Source organism: Somniosus microcephalus, chromosome 12 (genome assembly GCF_052327205.1).
Source record: "Somniosus microcephalus isolate GS21.2 chromosome 12, FLI_Smic_1.0, whole genome shotgun sequence".
NCBI lineage: Eukaryota > Metazoa > Chordata > Chondrichthyes > Squaliformes > Somniosidae > Somniosus > Somniosus microcephalus.
In genome coordinates, this window is record NC_140998.1 from 75816551 (window position 1) to 75842204 (window position 25654).

A 25654-nucleotide genomic window follows, 5' to 3' on the forward strand; every position below is an offset into this window, starting at 1 on the left:
GCCTCACAATTGGATTGCTTACTAACAGCTGCAGTTCCATCATTACAAAGGAGTTTTCACCAATGATCATTTGCAGGTGGCAGATCTTTGTCGTCTCAGGTCTAGGCGAACTTTTAGCAAGCCTACTCATTGTTGTGGAAGTTTGGAGCCTGACACCCATCTCCAGTGTGACCTCCTGGGAAACCCCTCTCCCCACCTTGACTGAGCACTTCCTCAACTGAGGTATATACCAGAAGCATGGCGACCATTTAATTCCTTTCCTCCAGGACATCAGATTCGGACGAAGACCAGCCACGGCAGCAGCAGAACCATGAACAACAGCAGCACCAACAGGAGGAGTGCCAAGCTGCTAGTCACCCAGCTGAAGCTGCACAGGCCAGAAAGCACCAGCGCGCGACAACATTGCTGCCTGGGATGCAAGGGACGTACTCATCTTGGCCAGATTTGGTTAGCCTGCACAATCAAACACTTTTGTCTCGCACCTTCTTACCAGAGCATCGACAATGGACAAGAACCTGCAGATTCCTATCACTCTGACCACCATGCTGACAATTGCAAGGTGCCCTAAGCCCTCAGTGTGAAAGTCCCATTTGTGAAATGACACAGGCTACAATTTCAACAGTTTACCATCAAATCTGTTTATAATACAATGACAATGATGGCTGGTCCAAATACAAAACATCACAGCACCCAAGTGACTACCCTTGTGACTACTTGTGCTTTATCTTCCTCTTACGCGTGCTCCTACGTGGTGCTTCCCCTGCGGCTTCAGCAGATGTGGAGGCTCCTTGCTCACTTTCTTGCTGCTCCTGTCTCAACGCCTTTGGTGGCTGTCCTCAGGGGTGGTGAACCTGTGCGGGCTCGCCAACAGTCTGCTGCTCCTGCGGCTGTGCAGAGGCTGAGATGCCCATCTCAATTGGGTGAGGACTCTGGTGGGGCTCTGACCGAGGGCTCTGCAGTGGCATGGTCATGTGAGCACTTGGAGAGGAGCCCCCACTTCCTTGTTGTCTGCCACCATTGATTCTATGAATGGAAATCCCATGCTAATAAAGTGGAAATGACATCACAGTGCCTTCTGCCTCATTTTTCTGGATCTATGCCAGGCGGCTATCAATTTGGAGGTGCGCTGACAGCAAGGGGGCCGCAGTTATTGCACCCAGCCTGCTCAGATTGCAGGATCTAAGAAGGGAAAGGCAGCAAGTAAAAATACGTATATAGCCTTTTTTGGCAGGCGCTACATTGCATCTTTGGGCTTGGGACTTTCTGGCTGCTTCTCAGCCCTGCAGCAGCAGTTAACTTTACTCCCCCACTTCCAGGTGCCCACATATATATAAATTTAAAAAAGCAGGCCTACTCATTCGCAGCATCTTAAGCTTGCCAAAAATTGTTGAAAAAAATCTAACCTAATGTTTTCATTTTTTGTAATTATATTTTATATTTTGAGATTTCTCACCCTTTTAGATATCCATAACAAAAAAGGCAGTAAGATTAAAAGAACTACCTGCTTTTCAACCACAAAAGGCAAAACTATGCTGCAAGATGCATATATTTCTCATTATGTGCCGAGAATGACGAAGTTCATAAGTGCACCCTGTTCTTCAAGATAGATCTGGGATCATCACCATCTTGGGGGTGTCACTATTGACCCGAATCTTTGTTGGACCAGCCATATCTTGTGCTTAGAAGAGCTAGGTTCTCTGTGATGACTGCCTCACCTCCTGACCCTCAAGGCCTCACCACCATCTACAAGGCTCGTTAAGAGTGTGATGGAACACTCATTACTTGCCTGGATGGGTGCAGCTATAGCAACATTCAAGAAGCTCTACACCATCCAGGATAGAGCAGTCTGTTCGATTTGCCCCCAGTCATAGGACTCAAAAGAACCAGAAGTGACATGAGGTAAAACCTTTTTATGCAACGAGTGGTTAGGCTTTGGAATGCACCGACTGATAGGGTGGTGGATACAGATTCAATAGTAGCCTTCAAAAGGGAATTTGGTAAATACTTGAAGGAGAAAAAATTGAAGGGATATGGGGAAAGAGCAGGGGACTGAGACAAACTGGATTGCTCTTCGAAAGAGCCGACGCAGACTTGATGGGCTGATTCGCCTCCTTCTGTGCTGTACTATTCTATGATTCAATATCCACCCCATGCATGACCACACACTGTGGCTGCAGTATGTAGCATCTACAGCATCCATTGCAGCAACTCAATAAGCTTACTTTGATAGCCCTTCCCAACCCCGTGACCTCAACCATCAAGGACAAGGACTGCTACGTCATTAGCTCCAAGTTACACAACCTGACATGGTCATACATCACTATTCCTTCATCGAGGCTGCGATAAAATCCTGGAATCCTTACCTAACACCATCAGGGAAGACTAACACCATAAGTGTGATGAAATATTTCCATTCATCACTGCCTGTGACTGAGATCGGTTTCAGTGTCATTTCCCTTCCCCCAGACCTCATTGTATTGTGTACTGGAATGTGCTGTATTGTATACTGGAATGTGCTGGAATGTGCTGTGTGTAGGGCTCCGCCCATACCTGGCCCCGTTTGTAAGCTAGCTTCAGTCTAGCCTCAGTCTCCAGAAGGACGACATCTCTCTCGCTTACGTGTTTCGTTCTAAGTTAATAAAAGCCTTGTTTTGTTCTGCTACCTTCGAGTCTCGGAATTATTGAGGCACATCAATAAGGATTGCAGTAGTTCAAGAAGATTTACCACCACCTTCTTAGGACACGGAGGGATGGGTAATAAATGCAGCTTTCCCGGAAATCCCCATATCCGAAGAACAAAACAAATTTCTGTATTGAATTTATATCATTGCCAAAATATAAAGACAGTGGGCTCGATTTTGCCAGGCCCGAGGAGGCGGGATTGGAGGCGTGAGGTGTTAAAATTGCAAAAACTGGTGGGCGGGCCCGATCCCGCCTTTATCCCGCCTCCGAGCAATTTTCCCACATGTGAGTTTTCTGACTCCGTCTCCATCCCGCCTCCAAGGGGCGGGATAGGCCCTTAACAACCAGTTAAGTGCCTCTATAATCCCATTTGGAGAGGCCTTTCTGATTTTAACAGATTTCCCACGTTCTGCATGCCTCCTCTGAAACACGCCAGTGAAACCTGGCGGTAGCACAAGTGGATTGCTTACTAACAGCTGCAGCTCCACCATTAAAAAGGAGTTTTCACCAATCATCATTTGCAGGTGGCAGAACTTTGTTGTCTCAGGTCTGGGGAACTTTTAATAGGCCTACTCATTGTTGTGGAAATTTGGAGCCTGACAACCATCTCCAGTGTGACCTCCTGGGAAACCCCTCTCCCCACCTTGAATGAGTGCGTCCTCAACTGAGGTATATACTAGAAGAATGGGAACCATTTATTTCCTTTCCTCCTGGACATCAGATTCGGACGAAGACAAGCCGCGGCAGCAGCAAAACCCTGAACAACAGCAGCACCAACTGCAGGAGCAACAGCAGGAGCTCCAAGCTGCTGCTCACCCACCTGAAGCTGCACAGGTCAGAAGGCGCCAGCGCACGACCACATTGCTGCCCGGGATGCAAGGGACGCACTTATCTTGGCCAGATTTGCTTAGCCTGCACAATCAAACACTTTTGCCTCGCACATTCTTATCAGACCATCAACAATGACCAAGAACCTGCGGATTCCTATCACTCTGACCACCATACTGACAATTGCAAGTTGCCCTAAGCCCTCAATGTTGAAGTCCCATTTGCGAAATGACACACGCCACAACTGCAACAGATTGCCATCAGAATTTTATATGACAATTAGCAAGTGATGGCATTTAAAAAATAAACACATTACACCCAAGTGACTACCCTTGTGACTACTTGTGCATTATCTTCCTCTTACATGTGCTGCTACGTGGTGCTTCCCCTGTGGCTTCAGCAGATGTGGAGGCCCCTTGCTTACTTTCTTGCTGCTCCTGTCTCGACACCTTTGGTGGGCGTCCTCTGGGGTTGCGAACCTGTGAGGGCTCGGCAACTGTCTGCTGCTCCTGCGGCTGTGCAGGGGCTGAGATGCCGATCTGAGTTGGGTGGGGACTCTGGTGGGGCTCTGCAGTGGCATGGTTGTGTGACCGCTTGGAGAGGAGCCCCCACTTCCTTGTTGTATGCTACCAACATCCCTCTCATGGGTCAGCCCCACTTCAGAGTTAGCAAGTGGCTTGACAGCACCTTGTTGCAATTCAGGGGGTCCATGAGGACCAGTTTCTGTACTGGAAGTCCTACTCCTGAGGACTTGCCTGAAGGTCTGGTTTGTTTGCTCAATAGCTGACCATCGCTCCTCAAGAGATGTCAGTCTATTCTGAACAATGACCATGTTTTCACGACCCTGGCGACTAAGCTCCTCCATGGCTGTAGCCATCCTCTCCTCTATGGTAGCCATCCTTTCCACAGAGGTTGCCATCCTTTCCGTGGTGATGTGTTCATGCGCCGACACCTCCGCAAAGGCTCTGCTCAGGTTAGCGATGGACTCCTCCATTCGCTCCACACTCACAGCGACCCTGGAGACAAAACCTGCCAGAGACTCCTGCACCTCTTCCTGGAGTTCCAGCACCGCTCTTCTTCTGGATGGACCCGGTGGCAGAGGGTCGACATGCAGCTGAGCTGAGCTGCCAGAGTCCTGCGCCCTCCGACTAGGACTCTTCACTGCTGTCCCTGTCTCCACCATCTGCTGATGCTCACTTGTGAGCTGTGATACACCAGGTGACAACACTGCACTAACTCGCGAAGGTACCACCGAGGTGTCAGTGTCTGCGCTGGTGCTGGGTGCACTGAATTCTGCTGACGCTGCGCCCTCAGAAGTTGTAGCTTCCTCTGAGGAGTCTGGAGGCTCAGGCTGTTCCTCCTGGATAGTGGGGACGGGGGCTTTCGATGGTCCTGTGGGGGCGTAAAGGAAAGAGTAAGAGATGTGAGGACAAGGTTACATGCACATTGAATATTGCAGATGATCAAAAGTCAATCTGTTAGAGCATCAGAATCATTATCAGTGACTCATGCAATGTCAATGAGAGAGATGATAAACTATTCTGTCACCAGCTTGCTCTGATGCACCCATCTGTCCGTCCCCCACTTGCGCATCCTCCTCAACTCCCACGATCTCCAGGGCCGCCTCCTACCAGGGGGTGAGCTGGGCTACTGAGGGTGGCCCTCCTCCTGTCCTCGCTCTTTCCCTCTCATTGTGAGCTCTCTTTTCCTGCAATGAAGGAGACAAGTGGAGTTTGAGTGAAAATGAAGGAGTGAGTGTAGAGAATCCATATCATTGATGGTTAGAAAGAGGCAAAGATGGTGTGATGTGGCAAGACCAAGGGCCCTCCCTGTGTGTTGTAAGTTGTTTTCATAGCATCACAGTGATAGGGAGTGTGAGGGTTGCATAGTCAAATAGTTAGGTGAATGTGAGCATAGAGAGAGTGGGAATGGGTAAGGGTGCAGGGATGTCAGTGTCAAGTGGGATGTGGAGGAAGAGGTTGTCAAAGCTGAGTGCTGGTGAGGAGAGGCAATGGGGATCAGATTGAGGGTAATGGGAAAGTCATACTCACTTTTCCAGTGTGCAGAAGGTCATGAAACCTCTTCCTGCACTGCAGCCAGGTTCTGCGGCACATAGACAAAGAGTTGTCCTCCTGGGCCACTTGCATCAACACAGCTTTCGTCTGCTGGGGAGGCCTCTTCCTCCCTGAGGGAGGGTAGAGCACCTCCTTATTTCCTCTTGCTCCCTCCACCAGAGCTTGCAGGGCAGTGTCATCGAACCTTGGTGCAGACTTTGGCCTACTGCTGGGCATATTGGCTGGAGGAATCTATCACAGCAAAGGGCATAAGGTTTGCAGTCTGCAGAAGAAGCAAGGCTGCTTGCAGGCCTTAAATCCAGCAGCACTGATGACGTCATCGGAGGCAACTTTCAGGATGGAAAGACTAAGTGGGCCAGGGGTTCCCACACGCTGGAAATCAATTGCCCAATTAGGTGAAAATCACATATTTTTCCCACATCAAACTGGAGTCAGGTGGCTAACACGAAAAGTGGCTGACACGCCCCCAGCCCGCCCCAATCACAAAATCGAGCCCAGTCTCGCCAGCATCAGTGTTTTAGCAAATGATGTTGTGCAATCCATTATGCTGGCTACACTCTGGCATTATTTAGAAGCTCAAAGTGCCCCCATACTCCCTTCCCACAGGATTTAAAAACAAAATGAAAAAACATTCTTAAAACATGTTGCTAGATCACACACTTACATCTAGATGCCTCTGGTTAATCTCATAGATAATCTCCAGGTGTCTGGGTAGCAGTTTCTGAAAGAGGGCCACAGGCCAGCGTTCAAGGGCTTCAGGCAAAATTGTGTGATTAGTATATGCAAATGTATTCGTGGTGATAATCCAGGCCTGAAAAATGTCACAAGTTATTACTACTCATGGTATGTTCATTTCAGTTTCTGATCTGTAGTGCACATATTTAATGTTTAACAAACATTTTGAGCATTCAATGTGTTTTCACCAAAACCTCAATCCCCTACTGCACAAATATGATTTTTTTAGCTCGTTTTCAACCAACTATCAACTTGACATTCTCAAGTGAGGCTGCCAATTACATCAAATCAAGGGCACTTTTGTGCTATGGAACCAGATCCTCTAGAAATTGAGTTGAGACTGCCCAGACTCTTTTCAGATAGTAGGGAGCAGAAACAGAGGCCAACAGTAAAGAGGGTCAAAGTGCAGAAAAATATTAAACAGGCAAAGTTGAAGGCACTTTATCTAAATGCACGTAGCATTCGCAACAAGGTGGATGAATTAATGGTACTAATAGACATGGTTGCAGGGCAATCAAAGCTGGGAACTGAATGTTCCAGGGTACTCAACATTTAGGAAGGACAGACAAAAAGGAAAAGGAGGTGGTGTAGCGCTGTTAATAAGGGATGAGATCGGTACGGTAGTGTTATATCCATGTATCTTAATGTTGTGTCCTTCAATAATCAGACAACAGACTGCAGGGAACGATCAACAGGTGTTTACTGAATGAGGGTTACTCTAGAACTAACTGTACAGATCACTACTCAGGGTTTATATACAGGTGTGGTCACTGCCGGTACTACAGTATACAGGAGCTGTAAAAAGTAGTTCTCTCCCTTAAGGTATATATACATTACATACATTACAGGTAGAGATAAAAGATCTTGGCTCGGCAGATCGTGATGTAGAACTGGAATTGGTTTGGGTGGAGCTAAGAAACAGCAAAGGGCGGAAAACATTGGTGGGAGTTGTGTATAGGCCACCAAACAGTAATGGTAATGTAGGGCACAGTATCAATCAAGAGATTAGAAGTGCATGTAACAAGGGCAATATGGTAATCATGGGGGACTTTAATCTACATATTGACTGGGCAAATCAAATTACCACCAATGGTGTGGAGGACGACTTCTTGGAATGCATGCGAGATGGTTTCCTGGATCAGTATGTGGAGGAACCAACCAGGGAACAGGCTATTCTGGATCTGGTACTGTGTAACGAGAAAGGGCTAATCAATAATCTTGTGGTAAAGGGGCCTTTAGGGACAAGTGACCATAATATGATTGAATTTTACATTATGTTTGAGAGTGATGTAGTCCAATCTGAAACTAAGGTCTTCAATCTAAACAGAGGAAACTACAAGGGTATGAGGGACAAGTTAGCCATGGTAGATTGGGAGACTACACTAAAAGGTATGAAGGTGGACATACAATGGCTAACATTCAAATAATAATTTGCAACAAACATATATTCCTCTAGGGCATAAAAACCCAAAAGGAAAAGTGATCCAATCATGGCTAACAAAAGAAATTAAAACTAGTATTAAGTCAAAGGAGGAAGCTTATAAAGTTGCCAGAAAAAGCGGTCAGCCTGAGGATTGGGATCTTTTTAGAAATCAGCAAAGGGGGACCAAGAAATTGATAAAGAAAGGGAAATGGAATATGAGCACAAACTAGCGAAAAATATAAAAACAGATTGTAAAAGCTTCTATAGGTATGTGAAAAGGAAAAGACTGGCTAAGGTAAATGTAGGTCCTTTATAGTCAGAGGTGGGAGAATTTACAACGGGGAATGAGGAAAGGCAGAGAAATTTAATAAATATTTTGTTTCTGTCTTCACGGAGGAAGACACAAAAAACCTCCCAGAAATACGAGAAAACCAAGGGTGTGACGAGAATGAGGAACTTAAAGAAATTATTATTAGTAAAAAAACAATACTAGCAAAATTAATGGGACTAAAAGTCCATAAATCCCAAGGACCGGATGACCTACATCCTAGGGTTTTGAAAGAGGTGGCCATTGGAATAGTGGACGCATTGGTTGTCATCTTCCAAAATTCTATAGGTTCTGGAACGGTTCCTGCAGATTGGAGGATAGCAAATGTAACCCTGCTATTTAAGAAAGGAGGGAGAGAGAAAACGGGGAACTACAGACCTGTTAGCCTCACATCAGTAGTTGGAAAAATGCTGGAATCTATTATAAAGGATGCAATAACTGGGCACTTAGAAACTAATAGTAAGATTGGGCAGAGACAACATGGATTTATGAAAGGGAAATCCTGTTTGACAAACCTATTGGAGTTCTTTGAGGATGTAACAAGTGGAGTAGACAAAGGGGAACTGGTAGATGTGGTGTATCTGGATTTTCAGAAGGCCTTTGATAAGGTCCCACACAAGAGGCTGGTGAACAAAATTAGGGCTCATGGAATTGGCGGTAATATACTAGCATGGATTGAGAATTGGTTAACAGACAGAAAACAAAGAGTGGGGATAAACAGGTCTTTTCAGGATGGCAGGCTGTGACTAGTGGGGTACCGCAAGGATCGGTGCTTGGGCCCCAGCTATTCACAATCTATATCAATGATTTGGATGAGGGGACTAAATGTAACATTTCCAAATTTGCTGATGATATAAAGCTAGGTGGCAGTGTCAGTTGCAAAGCGGATGTGAAGAGGCTTCAAAGGGATCTCGACAGGCTAAGTGAGTGGACGAGAACATGGCAGATGGAATATAATGTGGATAAATGTGAAGTTATCCACTTTGGTCGAAAAAACAGAAAGTCAGAGTATTTCCTAAATGGTGAAAGATTGGGGAATGCAGATGCTCAAAGGGACCTGGGTGTCCTTGTACATGAGTCACTGAAAGTGAATGTGCAGGTGCAGCAAGCCATTAGGAAGGTAAATGGTATGCTGGCCTTCATTACAAGAGGGTTTGAGTACAGGAGTAAAGAAGTCTTACTCCAATTATATAGGGCCTTGGTGAGACCACACCTGGAGTACTGTGTACAATTTTGGTCTCCTTACCTAAGGAAGGATATACTTGCCATAGAGGGAGTGCAACGAAGGTTCACAAGATTGATTCCTGGGATGGCGGGACTGTCGTATGAGAAGAGATTGAGTAAACTAGGCCTGTATTCTCTTGAATTCAGAAGAATGAGAGGGGATCTCATTGAAGCATACGAAATTTTTACAGGGCTTGATAGGGTGGATGCTGGGAGAATGTTTCCCTTGGCTGGAGAGTCTAGAACCAGGGGCCACAGCCTCAAGATAAAGGACTGAGATGAGAAGAAATTTCTTCACACAGGGGGTGGTGAATCTTTGGAATTCTTTACCCCAGAGGGCAGTGGAGGCTCAGTCATTAGGTATATTCAAAACAGAAGTCGACAGATTTCTGACTAGTAAGGGCATCAAGGGATATGGCGATAGGGCCGGTGAATGGAGTTGAAGCAGATCAGCCATGATCTCACTGAATGGCAGAGCAGGCTCGAAGGGCCGAATGGCCTACTCCTGCTCCTATTTCTTATGTTCTTAGGTCTTCTTAGCCTGAGGCACTGAGTCCAATTATAGCAACCCTACTGTTTGAGATAATCAAACGCAAAACAGGCTTTCTGCTTGGTACAGTTCAGTTGCACGCTTTATATAGGATTACAGCACAGAAACAGGCCATTCGGCCAAACCAGTCCATGCCGGCATTTATGCTCCAGTCAAGCCATCTTCCGTCTTTCCTCAACTAACTCTATCAGCATAACTCTCTATTCCTTTCTCCCTCATATGCTTATATAACCACACCTTAAATGCATCTATACTATTCGCTTCAACCACTCCCTGTGGTAGCGAGTTCCACATTCTCACCACTCTCTGGGTAAGAGGTTTCTTCTGTATTCCCTATTTGATTTCTTGGTGACTATCTTATATTGATGGCCTCTAGTTTTGCTCTTCCCCACAAGTGGAAACACTCTGTATCTACTCTAACAAAAGCTTTCATAATTTTAAAGACCTCTATTAGGTCACCCCCTCAGCCTTCTCTTTTCAAGAGAAAAAGAGACCCAGCCTATTCATCCTTTCCTGATAGGTATACCCTTGCATTTCTGGTATCATCCTTGTAAATCTTCTCTGCGCCCGCTCCAGTGCCTCTATATCCTTTTTATAATATAGCGACCAGAATTGTATGCAGTACTCCAAGTGTGGTGTAACCAAGGTTCGATACAAGTTTACCATAACTTCACCACTTTTTAATTCTATCCCTCTAGAAATAAACCCATTTTTATGGCCTTGTTAACCTGTGTTGCTAGTTTTAGTGATTTGTGTATTTGTACTCTGAGATCCCTTTGCTCCTCCTTTTTTTGTGAATATTAAGGGAATCAAGGGATATGGGAATAATGCAGGAAAGTGGAGATGAGGAAGAAGGTCAGCCATGATCTTATTGAATGGCGGAGCAGGCTCGAAAAGCCAAAAGGCCTACTCCTGCTCCTATTTTTTATGTTCTTATGTTCTATCCTACCCAGAATCGCACCCTCAAAGTAATATGTGACCTCCCTATTCTTCTACCAAAATTTTATACCTCACATTTATCTGTGTTGAAATTCATTTGCCAATTATATGCCCATTCTGCAAGTTTATTAATGTCCTCCTGTAATTTGTTGCTGTCCTCCTCAGTATTGACAATCCCCCCCAACTTAGTGTCATCCGCAAATTTAGAAATTGTGCTTTTGATTCCAAAGTCTAAATCGTAAATATAAATTGTGAACAACAGTGGTCCCAGCACTGATCCTTGTGGAACACCACTTCCCACCTTATGCCACTCTGAATAGCTACCCTTTACCCCTACTCTCTGCCTTCTGTCTTGAAGCCAGCTAGCTATCCATTCTGGTACTTGTTCCCTGACTCCGCATTTCATTATTCATTAGTCTATTATGTGGTACCTTATTGAAGGCCTTTTGAAAATCTAGATAAATTACACCTACTGCATTACCCTTGTCTACTCTCTCTGTTACCTCTTCAAAAAATTCAATGAGGTTGGTCAAGCAAGACGTTCCCTTTTGACATCCATGCTGACTATTCATTATTATATTTTTGGTTTCCCAATGTTCTTCTATTTTCTCCTTTAGTAGGGATTCCATTATTTTTCCTACCACCGATGTTAAGCTGACTGGTCTATAGTTCCCTGGACATGTTCTATCTCCCTTCTTAAATATAGGTATAACATTAGCTGTCCACCAGTCATCTGGCACTACACCTTTTTCTAACGAATTATTAAATATGTGTAGTAATGCCTCTGCTATCTCCTCCCTAGATTCTTTTAAAATGCGCGGATGTAATCCATCCTGACCAGGGGTTTTATCCTCTTTGAGTTACATTTGTTTATTTAATATATCTCCTAGTTTTATTTTAAATGCAGTTATCGCATTACTAATCTCATCATCCGATGTCATGTCCACCTGTTCTATCTCCCTGGTAAATACTGAAGCAAAGTAATTATTTAATATTTCTGCCATCTCTCTATCGCTGCCTGAGGTATTATCCTGTCCATCCCTTAGTGGCCCTATTCCCATTCCGACCTTCCTTTTTGTATTTATGTGCCTGTAAAATATTTTACTATTTTGTTTTATATTCCTTAATCATTTAATTTCATAGTTCCTCTTTGCCTTCCTAATTGTTTTTTTCACTTCTCTCCTAATATCTTTGTATTCTCCCTTATCATGCTGTCCATGTACTTAATGTATGGCTCTTTCCTTACCCTCAATTTTTCCCTTATGGCTTTATTCATCCATTATTGTTTAGCTTGTTCTTGTTTTTTAGCAGAATATTTTTTTCCTGGACTCTGTTGAACACCATTTTAATTGTTTCCCATTGCTGTTCTATGTCAGTTTGTCAATATTATTATCCATTTTATTTTCCCAAGTTTTATTCTCAGCCCCTCATAATCAGCTTTTCTCCAATCTATTACCCTGGTCTTCGTCATACTTACGTCTTTCTCAATTATTATCTTAAATTATATTATGGTCACTATTGCCTAGATATTCCCCTATTTTTAACTCTCTTATCTGCTATGGTTCATTTCCCATTAGTAGATCCAATAGCGAAGCCTCCCTTGTTGGGCTTTGTACATACTGGGTTAGAAAGGAGTCTTATACACATTGTAGGAACTCCATTCCCTTATTTCCTTTACCTACCTCTTCTGTCCAATTAATATCGGGGTAGTTGAAATCCCCCATGATTATTATTCTATGTCTTTTACACATTTACCTAATTTGTTTGCATATCTCTTTCTCCACCTCCCTTCCACTATTAGGTGGTCTATAGACTACCCCATTAGTGTGTTTGATCCTTTATTAACTTTTATCTCTATTCACATGGATTCTATTTTTGTCTTGCTGATAACTGCGTCACTTTTTTCTACTGACATTAGGTTATCCCTAATAAGTACAGCTACTCCACCTCTCCTTTTTCCCTCTCTATCTTTTCTTTATATGTTATACCCTGCAATGTTTAATTCCCAGTCCTGCTTTTGCTGTCTTTACCAAATGAGCCATTGGGGAGTCTGTTTTAACTGTATGGAAATGTTCCTACTGGAATCCAATTAAATATATTAAGATGCTTAAAAGACCACTTTATGGTCAGTTGTCTTGCATTTTGGAACTGTTATGGTCTAACCTGATCCCAACCAAGATTCTCGATGTCCACTAAAATCCTCATTAACTCAGGAATTGCCAAGGCAGGATGAGTATCATTCAGCTGAATTGCCACCTACAATTAATATAAAGGGATTCATTAGTATAAAATTATGTTGAACTGCTAATTTCTCATTTCACCTCTTGTAAGCAGAAAATTATATTGCCAGTGTACAATATACATCAAATGACTTAGGAAGGGTTCATTACCATTTAGGAACAGCACTTTTTAGCCTTCTGGCCTTAACATTGACTTTAACAACTTTAGACCTTAGCTGTTGCTGTCATTTTTTCTCCTACAGTAGGTATTGGTAATGTAGAAGGGGTGCACCAGAGAAACTGGGAATGGGGAAGGTGTGGGCTTGTGCTTGGGATGGGGGATCCCCTATCGTTACACCGGCGTTGGGCTGCTCTGCACCTTTGGTGTCTACAACCTTGGTGTCTACCTGCCTTTCTTCCACCACAGTTCTGGGCTGGGGAGCTTTACCAGATTTTCCATGCTTTGCTCCCCCTCTGCTATTTTGCTATAACCATTAACGCAACCTCTGGACACATCTTTTGTTTCTGTAATATATTTCATATTATATCCTCCTTTTAATTTACACCATCACTTCTGTTATTTAATCATCTTCTGCCCTCCATCCAATCACAGGTCTCTCCTTTTTTTCTTTTTGTCCCCTATTCCCTGGCTCTGTACCTGCTTAAAAGCTATTCATCTGTAACAGCTTCCAGTTCTGAAACATTAACCCTCTCTCCACAGATGCTGCCTGACCGGCTGCGTGTTTCCAACATTTTCTGCTTTTATTTCAGATTTCCAGCATCTTCTTACTATACTTAAATTCCTTCCACTTACTCAATGTCTCAATTATCTTTTCAGCTAAGTGCCAAGCAGGTTCACTAGCAAGTTGAAAGCAATTAACACTGTCAAGTGGTGCCAACCAAAGCAAAACATCAATAGTTGCAACAGACTAAAAGTTCAAGAACACCATTGAAACTGTCCTAACCAAACAAATGTTGATCACTACATAAATGTTTTTACATTCCCAACACTAAGTAATGGTTAAAAAAAGTCAGGGTTGGATTAAATGGCCTTGATTAAAATTTAATGGAGTTATTTAAAGATTTTCCAAAAGATGTTTTTTGAAATTTTGTGAAACTCTTAAAAACTAGAAAACGATGGAAAGAAAGTGCATTGAATTGTAGCAAACAATTATCTCATTAAAACTGTTCAATGATGACGGTGTATGAGGCATTATTCCTGGTGAAAGAAATGGTTTGCGTTGACACTTACACAGGGCTTTCAGATCATTTCAGTCATGGTGCAAAACCGATTTTAGACTGGACATAGTTCTTCAGCACTATGCTGAGAAAGGTACTTCATTCATTCTTCAACGACAGCAAAGTCTTGGTGCAGATTAAACTTGCGACATATGACACATGTTCAAACAGCTTTCATTCAAGGTGCAGAACTGATATATGGCAGGTAAAACTGTAATTGAACAATGGGCTGCCTTTCAAGAGAAGGTGGTTTGGGTACAGTCGAGGTACATTCCCATGAGGGGGAAAGGTAGGGCAACTAAAGCCAGAGCTCCCTGGATGATGAAAGAGATAGCGAGTAAGATGAAGCAAAAAAAGAGCGCGTATGACAGATGTCAGGTTGAGAATACAAATGAGAATCAGGCTGAATATAGAAATTTCAGAGGGGGAAGTGAAAAAGAAAATAAGAGGGCAAAGAGAGAGTATGAGAATAGAATGGCAGCTAACATAAAAGGGAATTCAAAAGTCTTCTATAGGCATATAAATAATAAACGGGTAGTAAGAGGAGGGGTGGGGCCAATTCGGGACCAAAAAGGAGACCTACACACGAAGGCAGAGGGTAGACGAAGGCAGAGGGTATGGCTGAGGTACTAATTGAGTACTTTACCTCTGTCTTCACCAAGGAAGAAGATGCTGCCAAAGTCATAGTGAAAGAGGAGGTAGTGGAGATAATGAATGAGATAAAAATGGATAAAGAGGTGCTAGAAAGGCTGTCGGTACTTAAAGTTGATAAGTCACTAGGACCGGATGGGATGCATCCTAGGATGCTGAGGGAGGTTAAGGAGGAAATCGCGGAGGTACTGGCCATAATCTTCCAATCCTTCTTAGATACGGGGGCGGTGCCAGAGGGCTGCAGAATTGCAAATATTACACCCTTGTTCAAAAAAGGTTTTTTCCCAGGGGTCGGTACTAGGACCACTGCTTTTCTTAATATCTATTAATATATATAATAAATGCTGGCCTTGCTAGCGACACCCACATCTCATGAATGAATTTTAAAAAAACACCAGGGAGAGGGAGAGAAGCAGAGGGGGCCCTCTAAACATCTCGCAGCGGAGAAGCGCAGAGGAGGCAGCACTGGAGATCAGTGGAGTTTCAGTGTTGCTGGCTGTTGGACATGGGGAGACAGGAAGCTCTCAGCTACCTGGTGACACAATTAAATCAAAGCCACCCACATGTCACACAGCACTCAGTCATGTTGACTTGATTTCAACAGTGAGTGAAATATGATCAGCTTCGTAATGATAACTTGCAACATATTCTTACCTTGCCAGGACTATTTCATGTCTTTTATCTCCCACAGGGCCGTCACTGAGTCCTTCTGAGGGTGCATCATCACAGGCATCATGCAGTCCATGAACCAGCTCAGATACTCACACTTTGGTGGGACCAGTAAGGGTTTTCACCTGGTGATCATACTTCACAAGTGAGCAAAAGCAAATGGTGGAGACAGGAACAGCAGTGGAGAGTCCGTGCCCAAGGGCACAGCCCTCTCCAAGCTCTGCTCAGCTGGACATAGATGCTGTACCTCAGGGGCCATTGATGAAGAGGCGAATCATTGGTCAGCAGCAAAAGGAGATGCACTGGCAGGTCTTCAAAGTCGAATTCACACGATTACAGAGGGACTGGAGGAGTCCACCTCAAGCATGAGGGGGGTGATGTCACAGGCCACTGAGATGATGCATTCTTCCATGGATAGCATGGCCAGCGCCATGGACTGTCATACGTTCCAATCAAATAAGTCCATGCACTCCTTCAACACCACCGTGCAGACTCTGGATACCAACATGTCTGCAACCTTAAAAAGGTTGCCAGATACCTTAGCCTTGGCCTTTCAGGGCTGCAGTGATCTGCACCAAAGTGTTCTCCAGCACAGTGGTAGCAGTGAAGTGCGGCTGGGCCATGAGATGGATGATGGCGAAAGTGATTACATAGGATGTACGGCACAAAAACAGGCCATTCAGCCCAACCAGTCCATGCTGGCATTTATGCTCCACTCGTACCTCCTTTTCTCATCTAACTCTATCAGCATAACACTCTATTCCCTTCTCCCTCATACGGTTATCTAGCCTCAACAACAACAACAACTTGTATTTATATTGCGCCTTTAACATAGTAAAACATCCCAAGGCGCTGCACAGGAATATTTTAAGACAAAAAATTTGACACCGAGCCACATAAGGATAAAATAGAGCAGGTGACCAAAAGCTTGGTGAGAGAGGTAGGTTTTAAGGAGCATCTTAAAGGAGGAAAGAGCGGTAGAGAGGCGGAGAGGTTTAGGCAGGGAATTCCAGAGCTTAGGGCCTAGGCAATAGAAGGCACGGCCATCAAAGGTTGAGTGATTATAATCAGGGATGCTCAAGAGGGCAGAATTAGAGGAGCGCAGATATCTCGGGGGGTTGTGGGGCTGAAGGAGATTACAGAAATAGGAAAGGGCGAGGCCATGGAGGGATTTGAAAACAAGGATGAGAATTTTGAAATCGAGGCGCTGCTTAACCGGGAGCCAATGTAGGTCAGCGAGCACAGGGGAGGTGGGCGAACGGGACTTGGTGCAAGTTAGGACATGGGCAGCCGAGTTTTGGATGAGTTTACGTAGGGTGGAACGGGGGAGGCCAGGCAGGAGTGCGTTGGAATAGTCAAGTCTAGAGGTAACAAAGGCATGATGAGAGTTTCAGCAGCGGATGAGGTGAGGCAAGGGCGGAGACGGGCGATGTTACGGTGGTGGAAGTAGGCGGACTTTGTTATGCTGTGGATATGTGGTAGGAAGCTCATTTCAGGGTCAAATATGACACCAAGGTTGCGAACAGTGTGGTTCAGCCTCAGACAGATATTAGGGAGAGGGATGGAGTCAGTGGCTAGGGAATGGATTTTGTGGCAGGGACCGAAAACAATGGCCTCAGTCTTCCCAATATTTAATTGGAGAAAATTTTTGCTCATCCAGAACTATATGTTGGACAAGCAGTCTGACAATTTAGACACCGTGGAGGGGTCAAGAGAAGAGGTAGTGAGGTAGAGCTGGGTGTCGTCAGCGTACATGTGGAAACTGACGCTGTGTTTTTGGATGATGTCGCCAAGGGGCAGCATGTAGATGAGAAATAGGAGGGGGCCAAGGATAGATCCTTGGGGGACATCAGAGGTAACGATGCGGAAGCGGGAAGAGAAGCCGTTGCAGGTGATTCTCTGGTTACAATTAGACAGATAAGAATGGAACTAGGCGAGTGCAGTCCCACCCAGCTGGATGACGATGCAGAGGCGTTGGAGAAGGATTGAGCGGTCAACCGTGTCAAAGGCTGCAGACAAGTCAAGAAGGACGAGGAGGGATAGTTTATCTTTATCACAGTCACAAAGGGGCAGAAACCTGATCGGAGGGATTCAAACATGTAATTGCAGGAAAGATGGGCACGGATTTGGGAGGCGACAACACGTTCAAGGACTTTGGATAGGAAAGGAAGGTTGGAGATGGGGCAGTAGTTTGCAAGGACGGAGGGATCAAGGTTAGTTTTTTGAGGAGAGGGGTGATGATGGCAGGTTTGAGGGAGAGGGAGACAGTACCTAAGGAAAGAGAACCATTAACAATATCAGCTAACAAGGGAGCCAGAAAAGGAAGTTGCCTGGCTTCCCCTTAAATGCATCTATTGTAGGAACTAAAAGACTGAGTTCTCCTCAGGCGATCAAACAAAACAAACTTTAATGAAACAAACAGGTTTTAACAAGAAACTGCAGGATAACATCGAATGTAGGTCTGCTCTCTTTGGAGGCTCCACGAGGACTGATCTGGCAGTCCCGTGGCTGACGGCATCACGTCATCCCGCCAGTGGAGAATCACGTGATGAACGGCGTGACGTCATCACGTTTTAGCCGCGCTGTTAAAGTAACCACGCTCTGTACAGTTAAACAGCATACATAAAGATACAGACTCAGGCTGTAGCTAACATGTTGTTAAAGGAATTATATACAAACGATCTGAGTCCTTTGGTGGCTCCGCCACATGCGCCCCCCCCCAGAATTGTTTTTAACAGCAAAAGTGAGGAGGCCTGACAAGTCTGTCCGAGCGACTTCGGTAACCCTGCAGAGGAAGCTGATGGATGGTGGTCGAGCTGGCGGGCGGTTGTGGTTGAGCTGGCGTGGCGAGTGTGATCAAGCTGGTGGGCGGCTGTGGATGAACTGACACAGCGGTCGCGGGCGGTCGGCCACGTTTCGGCGGTTGAGCGATGACGACTGGGCGGTCCAGGTCCAAGTGAGCCGGCTTCAACTGGTCCACTGAAATGTGATCCGTTTTTCCTCCGATGTCGACCGAAAAGGATTTGTCTCTAGATTCGATGACACGGAAAGGACCAGTGTAAGGGGGCTTGAGCGGATCCCGGTGAGCGTCATGTCGGATAAATACGTACTCGGCGTTCTTCAGCTCCGCTGGCACGTGGGAGCTCTGTAGGCCGTGATTTGATGTAGGCACCGGAGCGAAGCATCTGGCCGCTTCCTGGTGGCTGACGAGTTGCTGGGAGGTGGACCATGGCTCTGTGGGAGATGGGAGGAAATCCCCTGGTACTCGGAGCGGCTGGCCATAAACGAGTTATGCCGATGACGATTGCAGGTCTTCTTTGGGCACCGTACAAAGACCCAAAAGGACCCATGGGAGTCTGTCCACCCATCCCGCACCTTGAAGACTGGCCCGTAGGGCGGCTTTAAGCGACCTGTGGAATCGCTCGCACAGGCCGTTCGCCTGTGGATGATAGGCGGTGGTGCGATGAAGTTTGGTGCCGAGCCCCTGAGCCACAGCGTTCCAGAGCTCCGAAGAAAATTGTGGCCCACGATCGGAGGAGATGTCTGCCGGTACCCCGAAACGAGCAACCCAACAGGAGATGAAAGCTCTAGCGACGTCTGCCGAAGTGGTGGAAACCAAAGGAATTGCCTCTGGCCACCTAGTGGTGCGGTCCACCATGGTGAGGAGATGCATATAACCATGGGAAGGCGGAAGTGGCCCCACAAGGTCCACATGCACGTGGTCGAAACGACGCTCCGAAACAGCGAACGTAGCCACTGGAGCTTTTACATGACGCTACACCTTGGCCTTCTGGCAGACCACACAGGTGTTGGCCCAGTCACGGACATCGAGGTGCATACCCTTCCAGACGAACTTCGCCGACATTAGCCGTTGTGAAGCCTTCATACCAGGGTGTGACAACCCGTGTATGGCGTCAAACACCTTCTGGCGCCATGCGACTGGCACGATAGGTCGGGGAACGCCCATGGAGATGTCGCAAAGGAGCGTGGTGCCTGCGGCCTGGAAACTGACGTCGGTCGTTTGGAAACTAGAGGGGACGGTTCTGTATGATTGTACCTCCGGGTCCGAGGCCTGATCCGCAGCCATGAGGGCGTAGTCAATCCCAAGGTGAACCGCATGGACCGTCGCGCGGGAGAGGCAATCCGCTACCAGGTTGTCTTTACCAGACACATGTTGAATGTCCGTGGTAAATTCAGAAATAAATGTCAGGTGACGTTGTTGACGAGCTGACCACGGTTCAGCGGCCTTGGCCATGGCGAACGTTAGAGGCTTGTGGTCGACAAAAGCCGTGAAGGGACGTCCTTCTAATAAGAACCGGAAATGGCGAACGGCTAGAAAAAGGGCCAGCAACTCCCGATCGAAGGTGCTGTATTTTCTTTCATTTTTCCGTAGTTGACGGCTGAAAAACGGCAGTGGTTGCCACATGCCGTTCACCCACTGCTCCTGCACTGCGCCGATGGCGTAGTCTGATGCATCTGTGGTAAGGGCGATGGTGGCACCCGGAAGTGGGTGCGCCAGCATGGTTGCATTGGCCAAGGCGCTCTTGGTGTTAACGAACACCTGGTCCATCTCGGCCGTCCAGCTGATTGGATCCTTACCGGACTTGCCCTTGAGGGCCCTGTACAAAGGCTGCATAAGCTGAGCCGCCTTAGGGACGAACCGGTGATAGAAATTGACCATCCCCAGGGACTCTTGCAGGACCTTGACGGTTGGTGGGAAAGAGGTAACAGCTTCCACCTTCGTCAGTAAGGGGATGGCACCGTCTGATGTTATGCGGTGTCCCAAGAAATCGATCCGCTGCAGTCCGAACTGGCACTTGGCCGGGTTGATGATCAAACCGTGCTGACTGAGGCATCTAAAGAGGGTATGCAAATGGCAGATGTGCTCTTCCTTGCTAGCGGTGGTGATGAGAATGTCGTCGAGGTAGACGAAGATGAAGTTTAGGTCTTGGAGCACGGAGTCCATCAAGCGCTGGAAAGCCTGTGCCGTGTTCTTCAAGCCAAACGGCATGCGCAGGAACTCAAAAAGGCCGAAAGGGGTGATGACTGCAGTTTTCGGGACGTCTTGCGGGTGCACGGGAACCTGGTGATACCCCCGGATGAGGTCGACTTTTGAAAAGATAGAATTTCCCGCCAAATTGGCCAAGAAATCCTGAATATGCGGGATTGGGTACCGATCAGGAGTAGTGGCGTCGTTCAGGCATCGGTAGTCACCGCATGGCCGCCAGCCGCCGCCCAGTTTCGGAACGATGTGGAGAGGTGAAGACCAGGGACTATTCGACCGGTGAATAATCCCAAGTTGCTCCATTGTGTCGAACTCTGCTTTCGCAGCCGCGAGCTTGCCGGGTTCAAGCCTTCCAGCCCGTGCATAAACCGGGGAGCCAGTAGTGGTGATATGATGTTCAACACCATGCTTCGTGGCCGAGGAGGAGAAAGTGGGCCTGGTCAGCTCCGGGAACTCCCCGAGGAGCCGAGTGAAGTCATCCGGCGATGGGAAAGCGCAGGCGATAGAGCGCGACACGGCGGTACCGTGGTGGCACGGAATCGAGTGGAAGGTGGCCGCGTTGATCAACCGGTGGTGCCGGACATCGACGAGGAGGCCGTTGGCACACAGAAAATCCGCCCCTAGGATGGCCTGCGAGACCGTGGCCATGACGAATTCCCAATGGAAGCGCTGACCGCCGAAACACACTTGGACCCGCTGCTTTCAGAAAGTTCGAATGGCTGCACCATTAGCCGCCACGAGGGAGAAACCGTGGTCCCCAGCTTGCATATCGAGATTCAACACAGGTAGGATGCTACACTGCGCCCCGGTGTCACAAAGGAAACGTCGACCCGATAGGGAATCGGTGATGTAAAGAAGTTTCCCCGAAGATCCGATGGACATCGCAGCTGCGGAGCGCCCGTTAGACCTGGTCCGCCTTCACCAGGAACGCTGCAGGAGTTTTGGTTTTTTTTGGCAAAAAGCTGCAGGGAGAGCAGCAGCGTCGTGCTTTCGTGCCAAAACAGGCGTGGTAGGAGCACCATCCTGCTGCGAGAGGAGCTGGAGCCTCGTCTGTGGGGGATGGGCGTCTTGTGGCTGCGCAGCACTGCTGGGTTACAGTGAAAATCTTATCTGCTTCGGCAGCAAGCTCAGCGCAGTCTGTCACCTCGGACTGGGCTAGGGTAGCCTGCACCTGCTCCGGCAGTTGGCAGAAGAATAGCTCCCGGAAGAGGAAGCATTCCGGTTCGGCACCTAAGAGCGTGAGCATTTGGCTCATGAGCTCGGACGGTTTGGAGTCCCCGAGGCCAGGCATAGCGAGGAGCCGGCGAGCGCCTTCTGACTTCGAGAGCCCGAAGACTTGTAGCAACCGCGCCTTTAGCGTATCATACTTGCTGTCAGTAGGAGGACTACCGAGGAGGCTGACGATCCGCGAGGCAGTGGCGCTATCGAGGGCGGAGACCATGTAGTAATAACGGGTCTGATCCGCGACGATGTTCCTGATGGCGAACTGGGCTTCAGACTGGATAAACCACGCGGCCGGTTGTTGCTCCCAGAACTGTGGCAGTTTCAGAGTCACGGCGTTCGTTTCCATGCTGAAGATCTTCCGCGAAAACCGTTCACGAAAGTCGGCGTCACCAATGTAGGAACGTGAGTTCCTAACTAAAAGACTGAGTTCTACTCAGGCGATCAAACAAAATGAACTTTAATGAAACAAACAGGTTTTAACAAGAAACTGCAGGATAACATCGAATGTAGGTCTGCTCTCTTTGGAGGCTCCACGAGGACTGATCTGGCAGTCCCGTGGCTGACGTCATGACGTCATCACGTTTTCCCGCCGGTGGAGAATCACGTGATGAACGGCGTGACGTCATCACGTTTTAGCCGCGCTGTTAAAGTAACCACGCTCTGTACAGTTAAACAGCATACATAAAGATACAGACTCAGGCTGTAGCTAACATGTTGTTAAAGGAATTACATACAAACGATCTGAGTCCTTTGGTGGCTCCGCCACACTATACTATTTGCCTCAACTACTCCCTGTGGTAGCGAGTTCCACATTCTCACCACTCTCTGGGTAAAGAAGTTTCTTCTGAATTCCGTATTTGATTTCTTGTTGACTATATTATATTGATGGCCTCTAGTTGTGCTCTTCCCCACAAGTGGAAACACTCTTTCTATATCAACTCTATTAAAACCTTTCATAATTTTAAAAACCTATTAGATCACCCCTCAGCCTTCTTTTTTCAAGCGAAAAGAGACCCAGTCTGTTCATCCTTTCCTGATAGGTATACCCTTGCATTTCTGGTATCATTCTTCTAAATCTTCTCTGCACTCTCCAGTGCTTCTATATCCTTTTTATAATATGGCGACCAGAATTGCACAAAGTACTCCAAGTGTGGTCTAACCAAGGTTCGATACAAGTTTAGCATAACTTCACCAATTTTCAATTCTATCCCTCTAGAAATAAACCCTTGTGCCTGGTTTGCTTGTTAACCTGTGTTGCTACATTTAGTGATTTTGTATATTTGTAGTCCGAGATCCGTTTGCTCCTGTACCCCACCCAGACTCACACCCTCAAAGTAATAAGTGATCTCCCTATTCTTCCTACCAAAATGTAATACCTCACATTTATCTGTGTTGAATTTCATTTGCTAATTATATGCCCATTCTGCAAGTTTATTAATATCTTCCTGTAATTTCTAGCAGTCCTCCTCAGTATTAACTATCCCCCCCAATTTGATGTCATCCGTAAATTTAGAAATTGTGTTTTTGATTCCAAAGTCTGAGGCCTAGAAATTCAGTTTGGGGCGCCCAGCTCGCCTGGGCGCCAGAATTACCGCTGCGCGCGGAGCCACTTGCGCCAGCGGGAAATTCAGTTTCAGCGTCCCAAGTGGAAGCCGGCCGCTAAACAAGGGTTTCGGCGCCCCGCTTGGGGCGCTGAAACTGAATATCGGCGTGTAAAGTGCCGCAGCGCCACCCGCTGCGGCACGGCAGCCTGCGGTACTGCAGGCCTTCCTCTCATTCTTAAGGGGGAGGTGCCTGCTCGCGAGTGCCGGCAAATGAGCACGGCACCAAGGAGAAATGCCGGGCTCTCTGGAAACAGCCGGCAATGCCGCGGGGGGGGTGGTGTAGGAGGCCGGGGAAGGAGGTGCGGGCAGGCGGCCGCCGAAAAAGCGGCCGGCCGCACCTCCACCTTAACTCTCCCCACTACCGGCACAGGTAGGCCCCGTGTACCGGTCGCTGTTTGCGGCCGGCGCGGGGGAGGCGGCAGCAACTAAATATGGCCAGTGGGGCGATAGTGGGGCGCTGCGCATACCGATGACGTCATCGGTGGCGGCGCAGCGCTAATGGCTAACGCCGCCATTAGCGCCCCGCTAAATATCGCGGTAGGTTTGCACAGTGGCGCAAAAGCCCTCTTTGGGCGCAAACTGGTGGCGCAGGCCACTGAATTTCTAGGCCTAAATCATTAATATAAATTGTGAACAACAGTGGTCCCAGCACTGATTCCTGTGGAATATCACTACCCACCTTCTGCCACTGTGAATAGCTACCTTTTACTCCTGCTCTCTGCTTCCTGTCTTGAAGCCAGCTAGCTATCCATTCTGATACTTGTTCCAACTCCGCATTCTCTGATCTTATTCATTAGTCTATTATGTGGTACCTTATCGAAGGCCTTTTGAAAATATAGATAAATTACATCTACTGCATTACCTTTGTCTAGTCGCTCTGTTACCTCTTCAATAAATTCAATGAGGTTGGTCAAGCAAGACTTTCCCTTTTGAAATCCATGCTGACTATTCATTATTATATTTTTGGCTTCTTGATGTTCTTGTATTTTCTCCTTTAGTAGGGATTCCATTATTTTCCTACTACCAATGTTATGCTGACAGGTCTATAGTTCCCTGGACATGTTCTATCTCCCTTCTTAAATATAGGTATTATGTTAGCTATCTGCCAGTCCTTTGGCACTACACCTTTTTCTAATGGATTAGTAAATACGTCTAGTAATGCCTCTGTTATCTCTTCCCTAGATTGTTTTAAAATGCGCGGATGTACTCCATCTGGCCTGGGTTCTTTCCTCTTTGAGTTTGATTAGTTTATTTAATATATCTTCTCTTTTTATTTTAAATGCAGTTATTTCACTACTAATTTCATGATCCAATGTCATGTCCACTTGTTCTATCTCCCTGGTAAATACTGAAGCAAAGTAATTATTTAATATTTCTGCAATGGATCATGGAAGTGGGGACTCCATTCACAGCGCTTCGACTTCTTACCTACAGCCCACCTCCCAGGCAGTAGCCCACATGCTGCTTCATCATTATTCAAGAAGGGTAGTAGGGATAAACCAGGGAATCACAGGCCAGTGAGTCTAACATCAGTGGTAGGGAAATTATTGGAAAAAATTCTGAGGGACAGAATTAGTCTCCACTTGGAGAGGCAGGGATTAATCAAGGATAGTCAGCATGGCTTTGTCAGGGGGAGATCATGTCTAACCAATTTGATTGAATTTTTCGAGGGGGTGTCTAGGTGTGTGGATGAGGGTAGTGCAGTTGATGTAGTCTACATGGACTTCAGTAAGGCTTTTGATAAAGTCCCACATTGGGGACTGATCAAGAAGGTAAGAGCCCATGGGATCCAGGGCAATTTGGCACATTGGATCCAAAATTGGTTAGTGTCAGGAGGCAGAGGGTGAAGGTCGAAGGTTGTTTTTGTGGCTGGAAGCCTGTGTCCAGTGGTGTACCGCAGGGATCGGTGCTGGGTTCTTTGCTGATTGTAGTGTACATTAATGATTTAGATATGAATGGAGGAGGTATGATCAGTAAGTTCACAGATGACATGAAAATTGGTGGAGTGGTAAATCGCGAGGAGGGAAGCCTCAGGCTGTGAGGGAATGAGCCGTAGAACCGATTCAGTCTGTGAAAGGATTCTGGCCTTATTAAAACATGACAGACTGGGTCTGGAAATCCAGAAACCCAACCATGAAGAAGCTGTGAAAGGATTCTGGCTATAGAGATAAGATAGCTGTTGCCACTGAATCAATAACCTTATTGAAAGAGAAGGTTAAAGGCTTCGGTAGGCTGAGCTTTCGGAACAAGACAATGGTT

The 25654-nt window shown here is 46.6% G+C and overlaps 1 protein-coding gene across 1 annotated transcript in view; it reads right to left on the reverse strand.

Annotated features, from left to right (window-relative positions):
* The window catches only part of pygl (phosphorylase, glycogen, liver), a 228092-nt gene that overhangs the window by 82459 nt on the left and 119979 nt on the right, over window positions 1–25654 (reverse strand). Inside the window, exons 9-10 of the mRNA XM_086003162.1 lie at window positions 12948–13040; window positions 6250–6396 (exon numbers count right to left, since the gene is read on the reverse strand). Coding sequence (XP_085859288.1) covers window positions 6250–6396; window positions 12948–13040 — 240 coding nt within the window. The remainder of the gene's footprint in view (window positions 1–6249; window positions 6397–12947; window positions 13041–25654) is intronic.